This window comes from Ovis canadensis, chromosome 11 (genome assembly GCF_042477335.2).
Source record: "Ovis canadensis isolate MfBH-ARS-UI-01 breed Bighorn chromosome 11, ARS-UI_OviCan_v2, whole genome shotgun sequence".
NCBI classification, from domain to species: Eukaryota; Metazoa; Chordata; class Mammalia; order Artiodactyla; family Bovidae; genus Ovis; species Ovis canadensis.
The window spans coordinates 32,518,488-32,531,520 of record NC_091255.1 but is presented as its reverse complement, the minus strand read 5'-3'; the positions used below and the strand labels follow the sequence as shown (position 1 = coordinate 32,531,520).

At 42.4% G+C, this 13,033-nt stretch overlaps 1 protein-coding gene across 1 annotated transcript; it reads left to right on the top strand.

Annotated features, from left to right (window-relative positions):
* The first annotated feature begins 11,240 nt into the window (after positions 1 to 11,240).
* Positions 11,241 to 12,170, top strand: LOC138414651 (olfactory receptor 1A1-like). The gene has a single exon (XM_069542386.1). The coding sequence runs from the start codon at positions 11,241 to 11,243 to the stop codon at positions 12,168 to 12,170; it is 930 nt and encodes a 309-aa protein (XP_069398487.1).
* Positions 12,171 to 13,033: the final 863 nt, after the last annotated feature.

Below are 13,033 nucleotides of genomic sequence, written 5' to 3'. Positions count from 1 at the left end.
TGGAGTGCAATGAAGTGTCCAGTAATAACTTATGAGATGTCCATGGTTTTGGAGTAACTTTGAGCTGCCTGTATATTGAAGCTCAGGGCTGTGTTCCCATGTTGCTGGAGAATTTGCGTGGTATGTCTTGCTCTGGAACTTGTTGGCCCTTGGCTGGTGCTTGGTTTCAGTGTAGGGATGGAGGCATTTGATCGGCTCCTATCGATGAATGTTCCCTGGAGTCAAGAGTTCTCTGAGGTTCTCAGGATTTGGACTTAAGCCTCCTGCTTCTGGTTTTCAGTCTTATTTTTACAGTAGTCTCAAGACTTCTCCTTCTATACAGCACTGTTGATAAACCATCTAGGTTAAAGATGAGAAGTTTCTCCACAGTGAGGGACACCCAGAGAGGTTCACAGAGTTACATGGAGAAGAGAAGAGGGAGGAGGGAGTTAGAGGTGATCCAAATGAGATGAGGTGGGATCAAAAGAAGAGAGAGCAAGCTAGCCAGTAATCACTTCCTTATGTGTGCTCCACAGTCTGGACCACTCAGAAATGTTCATGGAGTTATACAGAGAAGAGAAGAGGGAGGAAGGAGACAGAGGTGGCCAGGAGGATAAACGGGAGGAATGGAAAGGAGAGAGACAGATCCAGCCGGTGATCTGTTCCCTAAGTGTTCTCCACCATCTGGAACACACAGAGATTCACAGAGTTGTGTAGAGAAGAGAAGGGGGAGGGAGGAGACAGAGGCGACCTGATGGAGAAAAAGGAGAGTCCAAAGGAGGAGAGAGCAGTCAAGCCAGTAATCTCACTCCCAAGTAAAAATGGGTACTGAAGACTGGGTTTTTAAAGGTACAAAATTGAAAACAAATACCAAAGAGCAAAGATTAAAAATCTAGAGTAGAGGTTGGATTTTCAAAAATACAATATTAAAGAAAAGAAGAAGAAAAAAAAACACAAAGTCACAAAAATTATTTTAAAATATATATGTATATTAAGTTTGCTTTAAAAAATAGGGTCTTTTTTTGAAAAGTAATAGTAGGTTATAATGAAAATTAAAGGAGTAATAGAGGACTTAAAATTTTAAAAAAGTTTTAAAAAAAGGAAAAAAAATGATCATAAAAATAGTAAAAATATATCTAGGACTTTCTCTGGTGTTGTTGTGGGCAGTGTGGGGTCAGTTCATTTTTGGATAGTTCCTTGGTCCAGCTTATATTTCTCAAGATCTATAGGCCCCTTCCTATGTAGTTGGTACTAACTACAGGGTTTTACTCTGTTGCACCTGTCACTTCCAAGGTGGTTCCCTCTGTTTTAGCTTCTTCTGTTTGCTGGTCTCTTCAGTGTCTGATTTCCGCCCTGACACAAGGGGGGGCGCTAGTGGACACCTTTTTTAGGCTCACTTGTTCAGTCGCACTGTGGGGAGGGAGGGACGGTGCAAACAAATAACACTGGCGTGTGCTTGCAGTGTCTCAACCACACTGGGCCTTCCCTCATTCACAGCACATGTGCCCTCCCTGCCCACACAGCTCAGGCTCTAGGTTGCTCCCCCGGGAACCGTCCAAGGCCGGCCCTGGGCTGCATGCACCTCCCAGGTCTAAGCGCTCAGGTTCAGGCACTGGGGTAGTCCTCAGAGGCACAGACTCCATTGGGCCTGCGTTTTGATCCCTTCCCAGGTCCAAGCAGCTCAGGTGATGAGGTGTTTGGCGAGAGTGGTCACTGCGACTTATCGCCTCTCCTGTCCCTGCTGCTCAGTTTTCTGGATGTACAACTGACGCACCTTCTCAGGCAGATGATGACTGTCCAGAACCCCAAGAAGTCTTAGTTAGCAAAGAAGCCTGCTTGCAGTTTGGTAGATAATGTCTCTCTGGGGCTGCGATTGCCCGCTTCCGGGTCTGGCTGCCTATCACTGGAGGGGGATGGTCTGCAGCCAGCTAATTCTGTTCCATCCTTTGTTCTGTGCGTGGTCTTGGCAGTGTCTTATGTTAGAGCTTTTTCATGGTAGCTATCCCACAGTCTGGTTTGCTAGCCCAAGTTAGTTCGCTCTGATTACCCTCTGGGCTTTCAGGCCTGATCCTTACTCTAAGCAATGCAGCCCACGCCTCCCTGCCCAGCCCCTGCTTGCTAGTGGTGGATGCAGGCATCTGCACTGCTTCTTTGCTGGGGGAGTTACCTTTGGGCTCGTAATCTGTGGGTTTAAATTATTTATTTATTTTTCCTCCCTGTTATGTTGCCCTCTGTGCTTCCAAGGCTCGCCACAGACTCAGCAGTGAGAGTGTTTCCTGGTGTTTGGAAACTTCTCTGTTTTTAAGACTCCCTTCCCAGGATGGAGCTCCTCTTTTGTCTCTTTTTTTTTTTTTGGTCTTTTATATTTTTTCCTACCTCTTTTCAAAGACAATGGGCTGCTTTTCTGGGTGCCTGCTGTCCTCTGCTGGCATTCAGAAGTTGTTTTGTGGAGTTTACTCAGCGTTTAAATGTTCTTTTTATAAATTTGTGGGGGAGAAAATGGTCTCCCCGTACTATTCCTCCGCCACCTTAGGACCACCTCCCATATATCATTTCTACTTTTAAAAGACATCTTTAAAGGAGAAGTGATTTAATCAAGCCTGGAATTTGCCCAAGAAACAATTCAGTTTAGCCTCTTTTTCTCTTCAGAGATTCATTTCTCTTTGGGAGGAAAGGAATGGTCAGGTATTCTTGATATGTTAATGAAGCTGTAATCACTGCCCACAGATAATATCTGCAAATATTTGAGTGTTAAAGCATTATTTCCTTCATAGTCCTTTTATATATTATTCTATAACTATATTATTCCAATATAGTTCCTTGACCCTAATGGGTACCCCAGTAAATAAAGTTTGAAATCACAAGAGATTCTGAGAATGACACCAAGAGCAGAATGTTATTCCTAAGAAGAAAGTATACCATGGGATGTCATGGTATGCACCTTGAAATGTGATCTGAACCCACAGCAAGTAACAACAGAGCAACAGGAAGCATAACCTGAACCTTGTCTACAAGAAAATGTAATTTTAAAAAGTTTCCAATGACTACCATGTGCAGCCTCTAATGAAAGATTTTGGAGAGTTATACAATTACATGAAGAAAGCAGAAAAATAAATAGTAAAATAACAGTTAATCTTTACTAACTGCTAACTATGTGCTTTCCAGCTGGCTCAGCAATAAAGAATCCACCTGCAATGCAAGTGATGTGGGTTTGAACCCTGGGTTGGGAGGATCCCCTGGAGAAGGAAATGGCAACCTACTCCAGTATTCTTGTCTGGGAAATCCTATGGACAGAGGAATCTGGCAGGCTACAGTCCATGGGGTAGCAAGTGATGGACAAGACTTAGTGACTAAACAACAACTCTGTGCTAGGCTTTGTTTTATTAAAGACTTTTCAGATATTAATCCATTTGATCCTTATAACAACTTTATGAGGATATAGTTGTTGTTGCTGCTGCGTTGTTATTCCAGTTATAGAAATGAGTCAGTACATTAAATAACTATCCAAAGTCAGTCACAGCCAGGAAGAGGCATGTTGCATGTTCAGTCACTTCAGCCCTGTCTGAATCTTTGTGAATCTATGGAATGCAGTCTGCCAGGCTCCTCTGTCCATGAGATTTTTCAGGTAAGAATACTGGAGTGGGTTGCCATTTCCTTCTCCAGGGGATCTTCCTGACTCAGGAATCAAATCTGCATCTCTTATGTCTGCTGCATTGGCAGGTGGGTTCTTTACCACTAATACCACCTGGGAAGCTCCAGTAAGAGGCAGAGCTAGGAATGAAACCCAGCCAGAGCTCACTGTCTTCGCCATGCTCCCCTATAGAAACTCAGTGCTCTCTCTGCCACAGACACTTGGTCACAGGATAACAACCATTAATCAAAGGTTGTTATAAAGATAACACATACATGAAATGGACTAGATAACATCAGGCCCTTTCCAGGTTTAAGAATCTGAAGAAGTAGGAGACCCACCATCAGCATGCTAGATAAAGTATAATTCCCACCATGACTAATCACCCCCCCCCCAATCAAATGGTAGAGGAAAGAAAATAGGATCATTCTTCTTTGCCACACTTCACACTAGAAAGGCTTCAGTGTAGGCTGGAAGTAAAACCAAGAGCTCAGTTGTATCACAGTCCTTGTTGCTCCCAAGCGGTAGCTCCAAGTTTAAGCTGAATAGGATAGAATAGGTCAGCCCAATGCTCGGACGCTAGAGACACACTCACTGGGAAGCCATCTCGCTCAACCTTCCTTCATGGAGAACTCTAGAATAATTACTCTTATGGGCCTCTCTATCCCCTCAGGGCATAGCTATAGGAGTACATCAACAGATCTCACCAATGGTCTGACTTCATTTGGCCTGAAGAGGACCCACAGGAGTCCTGTTTCGGGACTTTATAACGTGGTGAATAAGTCACGATTTTCTCTATGCTATAACACACTCTGCTTCCATGAAGCCAGAGTTTTCATCTGGAGGCTCCATTCAGGACAGATTCATCTGTCTTTTCTGCTCTAAGGTTGGGAAACCTGAGTCTCTTCTTTCCAAACCACCCTAGTCCTATCTCCTTTTCATCAGGGACAGGGAGCTAAAAAACTGATCTCTAGGCTTATGACTGACTAGCATTTTTTCCAGTGTGCCTGCCCCCCAGAAGGAATGCTAACAGTGCTAAACCAGCTACTGCAAGCTTCCCATTCATGAGAGAGAAGGGAAGGCCACGGGACCAGGAGCCTTTTTGGCAGCATCTGAGCTGACTGCCCAGTAGGAGCAGCAGATATTGGACAAGGGACTCTATGATAGACACAGCAAGGGATAGATAGCCAGCAACTGCACTGCATGCATTATCTCTTTTGACTCTTGCTAAACTTCCAAGAGGTAAGTGGAGGGAATATGCTATGCACAGGCTTGTACTATAATTACCGGGGCTTCTTTGAAAAATAAGAATGACTTTCTCATCACCCCCAGGCGAAGGGCTGGGAGCAGTAAAAAGTACATCATAGAAAGACATCTTGAAAACAAGATGTTGAAGTACTGATGTGATTGATGGAAAACCATCAGTGACTGTTCTCATGACCAGAGCCTTGAGGGAGTTGCTGAGAAAGGTCTTCACTAGCTGAAGGGCTAAACAGAGTCATGAAAGGCCTGAAGGTTTGACATTGAGGACTGTGCATTGTATATCTTTATCCCCGACCTGAGATTGTAAAGAACAGGTATCTCTAGAGCACAAATAAGGAAGTAAAAGTTAACAATAAAAGGCATTCGAGGATTGGGATCTGGGCTTTTGCCTGAGAATGGCATCAGCCCCCTGATCCTCACTTTATTTCTGAGTCTTCTTTTTCTTTATTCTTCTGCTGCACTGCTCCCTCAGGTTGTTAGGCTGGTCCCAACAGTAAGTAGAATTATTGTCATTTTATCACGTGGAAAAATGGTGAACTGAATTGCCTGGAATCCTGATGGCTCAGACAATGAAGAATCTAAACCTCCTTTCCAGACTGATTTTCCCACTATATCCTGTGCCCCTATTAAAGATACATAATCTAGAACTTCCCTGGTGGTCCAGAGGTTAAGAATCGACCTTCCAATGCAGGGGTTCAATCTCTGGTTGGGGAACTAAGATGCCGCATGCCATGGGGCGACTAAGTCTGTGCACTCTAGAGCCCAGGCACTGCAATGATCACCCAGAACAGTCGAAAAAGAGATACGCAATCCATTTCTGCCTAACGTATTTTCCCATTGTATGAATTCTTTGTCCTTGAGTTTTCTCCATGAAATTAAACCTGGACTTCATCTGTTAGGTGGTAAGTAGACAGTGAGTGATTTAAAGAGACAGACACAATCACAAGCAGGTTAAAATATACTTTTGGATCCAGTAGGCAGACATCTCTATAAAGAAGCCTGTCTGAAAAAAGAAGAACATAGGTTTAAAATGGGATAGTAGGTAGAAAGAGTTGTAGGAGTGTGGAACGTTTGTTGAATGACGAAAGAGGATATGATATTTACCAGTCAATGCGAAAGAGCTGGTATAAAGGTAGAAACTGGAGGAAGAAAATACCACAGCTGAAAGACTGGTGGAGTTATATAGCTAAAGAAGCCAAAGAGAATAAAGGTGTGAATATGCACTTACACTTTTCTTCTAAGTTTTTGAAGAGAAAGAACAGAATGGAAGTATGTGTACGGAAATGATGTTCTGGGGCAAATATTGAGGGAATATTTCCTTAAGGGTTTAAGTTTCTCAGTGAAGAGGGATGTGACACCTATGTTTTATTGTTGTTTAGCCACTCAGTCATGCCCAACACTTTTGTGACTCTATGGACTATAGACCACCAGCCGCCTCTGTCCATGGGATTTCCCAGGCAAGAATATTGCAGTGGGTTGCCATTTCCTACTCCAGGGGATCTTCCTGACCCAGAGATCGAACCCACATCTCCTGCATCTCCTGCACTGGCAGGCGGATTCTTCACCACTGAGCCACCTGGGAAGCCTGACACCTGTGTTACTGGGAGAGTAATGATGTAGGGAGCATGGTGGGTTTGAGGAGAACGGCAAAAGTTTGGGTAGGCTGTCATTATTGATTTTATAATATTGATACATCACAAACATAGGCTGAAACCCATTAGTTCATCTAGAAACTCTTGGATTTTCTTGGGAAGCAATCACATTTTCAATGAATTTTATCCATTTTGTTTTTTCCTTTCCAAGTCTTATATGGCAATTGTTTTTTCCTAGTGCTCTTTTCATCAACAGGAAAATCCTTAAGTGTTTTACACAGAGACTCAAATCAAATTTCCTGCTTCATGCAAGTGTGTGACCACATCTTGTATAAGGATCATTAACACCCCAGATCCCAGCCTTCAGACCTAACTCCTGGTTGAAACCTCAAGGGTTCATCGCAGCATCAGCTTTGCTTACAACTCTTGTTCTGCTTCTCATGGCTACATGTCCCCATTTCTTTCTTTTAGCTTTGGGTATGCATTCTTAATTACTTATTGTGCATGTGTGCTCTGTCGTTTTGCAACTGTATGGACTAGCCCACCAGGCTCTTCTGTCCATGAGATTTTCCAGGCAAGAATACTGGCATGGGCTGCCCTCTTCCTGGGGATCTTCCTGACCCAGGGACCGAAATTGAATCTCCTTCATCTCCTGCATTGCAGGTAGATTCTTTACTATTTAGCCATCAAGGAAGCCCATGGCCCACCTCAAACACCACTAATTACTTAGTAAGCTTATTTATAATTTCTATGTATTTTCATTGGAATGGGACCTGCTGACATTGGCTAAGTCTGCCATGTTGCCAAGAGCCTCAACTCTAAGCATTACCCTTCTTCGCCATATAAGCTAACTGTGGTCTCTGAACCTTCCAGTTTTACTAACCCTCTCAACTGTGAGATATTATGATTTCATGTAAATATAGGGAAAGGCATTCAAGAGAGAAAATCAAATTCACTTAGGTGCAGAAATGAAAAGGCACATCCTGTTCAGGGGAAAGATAATTTTATCTGCATTCCCTGTGCCTATGTGTGTACTATAAACTTGATGTGTACTATAAGAGACATTCAGAATAGGTGCATAAATTTATTACAGATTGAAGCAGTCATTGATTAGAAGTCCTTTTGTAAAAACTAGTGAATTACTTGGGATATTCCAGACTATGGTAACAAATACATAACAAATGCAATGGTTTAAACAGTATAAAGGTTTTCCCCTTATGTAACAGTCTCAGTGGGTGTCCTTGGTGGATGATGGTTCTCCAAGGGACACAGGCTCATTCCACCATGTCCCATGTCCCATTGATTCCATCGTCCCATCCAGCCTCTTGGACATTTCCATCCAGCCAGCACAAGGAGAAATAGTGTGGAGGAAGCCGGATTTCATAAACAGAATCTCTCTCTAAATTTCCTGAACTTTGCTTTTTTGAACTCATCCTTTAAAAATCATTTTTCTGTATTTTCTTTTTTCAGGAAACAACTTTTTTATGTTATAGTATACTTGATTCTGGGCTTCCTTGGTGGCTCAGCTGGTAAAGAATCCTCCTGCAAAAGCAGGAGACCTGGGTTCAACCCCTGGGTTGGAAGATACCCTGGAGAAGGGAATAGGTATCCACTCCAGTATTCTGGCCTGGGGAACTCCATGGACTATTACACGGGGTCAAAAAAGAGTTGGACACAACTGAGTGACTTGCACTTTCATAGGTGACTGACAATGTTGTGTTAGTTTCAGATGTACAGCAAAGTGATTCAGTTATACATATACATATTTATCTATTCTTTTTCAAATTCTTTTCCCATTTAGGTTGTTACATAACATTGCAGAGTTCCCTGTGCTATACAGTAAGTCCTTGTTGGTTATCCATTTTAAATATAGCAGGCATACATGTGTTATAGATATCCAACTGTCCCAGAACTCTTTACCAAATGTACATTCTATCCTTTCCCTGCCTAGTACTAAACCAACTATGTTTAGTATCAGTTTCTAATAAGTGTTGGATCTGTTTCTAACTCTCTACTGTGCCAAAGCCTTTGACGGTGTGGATCACAATAAACTGTGGAAAATTCTGAAAGAGATGGGAATACCAGACCACCTAACCTGCCTCTTGAGAAATCTGTATGCAGGTCAGGAAGCAACAGTTAGAACTGGACATGAAACAACAGACTGGTTCCAAATAGGAAAAGGAGTGTGTCAAGGTTGTATATTGTCACCCTGCTTATTTAATTTCTATGCAGAGTACATCATGAGAAACGCTGGACTGGAAGAAACACAAGCTAGAATAAAGACTGCCGGGAGAAATATCAATAACCTCAGATATGCAGATGATACCACCCTTATGGCAGAAAGTGAAGAGGACCTAAAAAGCCTCTTGATTCCCTCATGTCCATCGAGTCAGTGATGCCATCCAGCCATCTCATCAGCATTCAGAAAATGAAGATCGTGGCATCTGGTCCCATCACTTCATGGGATATAGATGGGGAAACAGTGGAAACAGTGTCAGACTTTATTTTTCTGGGCTCCAAAATCACTGCAGATGGTGATTGCACCCATGAAATTAAAAGACGCTTACTCCTTGGAAGAAAAGTTATGAGCAACCTAGATAGCATATTCAAAAGCAGAGACATTACTTTGCTGACTAAGGTCCATCTAGTCAAGGCTATGGTTTTTCCTGTGGTCATGTATGGATGTGAGAGTTGTATTATGAAGAGGGCTGAGTGCTGAAGAATTCATGCTTTTGAACTGTGGTGTTGGAGAAGACTCTTGAGAGTCCCTTGGACTGCAAGGAGATCCAACCACTCCATTCTAAAGGAGATCAGCCCTGGAATTTCTTTGGAAGGACTGATGCTAAAGCTGAAACCCCAGGACTTTGGCCACCTCATGAGAAGAGTTGACTCATTGGAAAAGACTCTGATGCTGGGAGAGGAACTGGGGGCAGGAGGAGAAGGAGACAACAGAGGATGAGATGGCTGGATGGCGTCACTGACTCGATGGACATGAGTCTGAGTGAACTCCAGGAGTTGGTGATGGACAGGGAGGCCTGGCGTGCTGCGATTCATGGGGTCGCAGAGTCAGACACGACTGAGCGACTGAACTGAACTGAACATATTACATAGATCTGTTTGTCTATTCCTATGCCAGTTCCACTCCACTGTCTGAATTACCAGAGTAAATCATTTTAATAACTGACAGGTCAGTTTCTTTCTCCTTATTCTCATTCCTCAAACTCTCTTAGTTCTCTTGGCTCTTTATTCTCAGACTACATGAATTTTTGGATCAGTTTAGTAAATATCATCTTTTAAAGAAACCTATGGTATCTTGATTGGGATTGTGATGAACTCATAAACTAATTAGAGGTAAACTGACATTTCAATTATACAATATTGAAACTTCTGTTAATAATATTTATCTCCCTATTTTTTAAATTATTTGTTTCTTGTTGTTTGGTAAAGTTTTGTAGCTTTTCCCAGCCAGTCGGGACCTCCTCTTTTTTAAAGAATTATTTCTCTATTTCTTAAAATTTCTCTTGCTATCATGAATGGGAATAATTTTAAAAAATTATAATTTTGAATGTATAGGACAAGTGGCCGGGTAAGTGCTGCTAAGGGAATCGACTAGCAGTCCCTGGGTCGGGAAGTTCCCCTGGAGAAGGAAATGGCAACCCACTCCACTATTCTTGCCTGGAGAATCCCATGGATGGAGGAGCCTGGCAGGCTACAGTCCATGGGATTGCAAAGAATGGGACATGACTGAATGACTAACAACAGAAACATAAGACAATATCAGTATTTTAATATTGATTATTGTGCAACTAACTTGCCTAAATCTTTTAGTATATCTAGAGTTTCTCTTGAATTTTCCTTGAAAACAACTCTGAATTCTATCTACTTTGTCCTTTCTATCCATTTCTGCTAAGTAGTAGTTGAAAGTCACCATGAAATTGGATGAGTCACCAAAGGAGATAATAATAATAATAAAAAGATAAGGAAGGTCAAAGAGAAAAACATTATGATCACATATATTAAGAGTTTGGAATATAGAAGAAACATATCAAATGTGAATGTTTACTTTAAAAATGAGATGCCCAAGAAGTAAATTCACTGATTTCACTTTGCTATGACCTAACCCAGATGGTCTTTATGATCTTCAATTTTCTGATGCCAGTGTACGCAGTTGTGATGTCCTGGACTCTGGGGCTCATTCTCAGTTTAGTCACTGGAACACTTTCCAGTCATTCAGGGTTCTTCATGTACTAGGTATCCTTTGCACTGGAATGCTTTCTCAAAGACTCCAAAATATTATCCTTTGCTTTTCATGTGTGAGAAGATTAGCGTAGGGTTCTGGCTTCTCCATGAAGTTTTAAAGCCCTTGAAGCAGACTTTGCCATATATGAATAAAAATGGATAAGTTGTGCTTTTCCCATATTTATGCTTCTGCCTCAGGAACTAACAAAGTTTCTAGCACATCAAATATGTATGAACTTAATTGCCTGTTAAATAATTAAACCCTAGGTGTTTGGGAATGGTGCTGGGACTGGGGAGGATGGGCACTTCATAGATGACTTACTTCTTAGAATGAGTGTCCACGGCTAATTGTCAGCTAGCCCCACGGACCAACAGGGATGTTTTACCTGCAATGCACTGCCCATTCCTGGATTTGGTAAGCCCAGGTATTGAACACAGCAACCACAGGAGTCAAAAGTAGTGGTTTAAAAAGAACATTATACACAGCATTTCACTATTAATTCTGGATTCCTCTCCCCTTTCCTGCTGAAGGATCCATGAGAGAAGACAACCAGTCCTCTACCCTTGATTTCATCCTCCTGGGAGTTAGCGGTCAGCAGGAAGAGGAAGATGTCTTCTTCATCCTCTTTCTGTTCATTTACCCCATCACACTGATTGGAAACCTGTTCATCATCTTGGCCATTCGCTGCGATGTTCGCCTCCACAACCCCATGTATTTTCTCCTTGCCAGCCTCTCCTTCGTTGATATCTTCTTCTCCTCTGTGACTATCCCTAAGGCATTGGCCAACCATCTCCTGGGCACCAGAGCCATCTCCTTTGGAGGATGCCTAACACAGATGTGTTTCATGTTAGCTCTGGGTAACACAGACAGTTACATCCTGGCTGCTATGGCCTATGATCGAGCTGTGGCCATCACCCGCCCACTTCATTACACAACAATTATGAGCCCATGGACTTGTGTCCTGCTAGTCATTGGGTCCTGGGTGATTGGAAATGCCAATGCCTTCCCGCACACTCTGCTCACAGCTAGCCTGTCCTTCTGTGGAAACCAGGAAGTAGCCAACTTCTACTGTGACATTGCCTCTTTGCTCAAGCTGTCCTGTTCTGACACCCACTTTAATGTGAAGATGATGTACCTGGGGGCTGCTGTTTTCTCTGTGCCATTACTATGCATCATCATCTCTTATGTTCAGGTCTTTTCCACAGTCTTACAGGTTCCATCCACCAAAGGTGTGCTCAAAGCCTTCTCCACCTGTGGTTCCCACCTCACAGTTGTTTCTCTGTATTATGGGACAGTCATGGGCATGTACTTCCGCCCTCTGACTAGTTACAGCCTAAAGGACTCTGTGATAACTGTGATGTACATCGCAGTGGCTCCAATGTTAAATCCTTTCATCTACAGTCTGAGGAATCGGGACATGAAGGCTGCCCTGGGGAAACTCTTCAGCAGGAGAATCTTCTCATAACCAATGTGAGATAATGTTAGAGACTGCACTAAACCAATTACGAATATACTTGAAAAGTCAGCCTTAATATACTCCCCCTCCAAGAAGCCACCTTATTTTGTACAGACATTAAATTTCCTTTCTCAGAAATCTGGTAATGGTTTGATGAGACATCCTATTATCCATGTATACATGTTATTGCTCCTTTTGGCAGAGTGGCAGGAAGGTTATTAGATCCTGTTCCAATGAGGCTACTGACTGGCAGAGTAAAGTTGAGAGTGTCTGTTGTTGTTGTTTTAATTGCTAAGTCCTGTTTAACTCTTTTGGGACCCCATGGACCACAGCCCTCTAGGCTCCTCTGTCCATGGGATTTCCCAGGCAAGCATACTGGAGTAAGTTGCCATTTCCTTCTCTAGGGGATCTTCCTGACCCAGAGATTGAATCTGCATCTCTTGCTTGGCAGGTGAATTCTTTACCACTGAGCCACCTAGGAAGCCTTGAGAATGTCTCAATCATGGTTTAAGGTGTACATAATATAAATAGAAAAGGTCTGCCTTGTCTCTGTATTAGAAGGTAAGTACTGCAGTATTTCATGCTTTGGAGTCTACAAGTTATTATTTAAACATCAGTTTGGAGAATGACTAGGTTATATCACCCCTACTTTGATTGAAAACCTTGAGGACAAGAGTTGTCTCAACACTTTGCTCTATTTCTACAAATGTTGGTCATTGCAATCAATAATTGTTTGTGAAGGTAGAATGGGTGAATGTAAGTGAATAAATTTAATCTGATAATGATTAGACATGAATATATTTGACATTATTTACCATCTATCCTATACTGGGTACATTATAAAGTAATTTTGGGACCATTCAGGAAGCAGA

What these genes read in the sequence shown, in the direction of transcription:
- LOC138414651 (XM_069542386.1), top strand. Translation starts at nt 11,241, where the DNA reads ATGAGAGAAGACAACCAGTCCTCTACCCTTGATTTCATCCTCCTGGGA.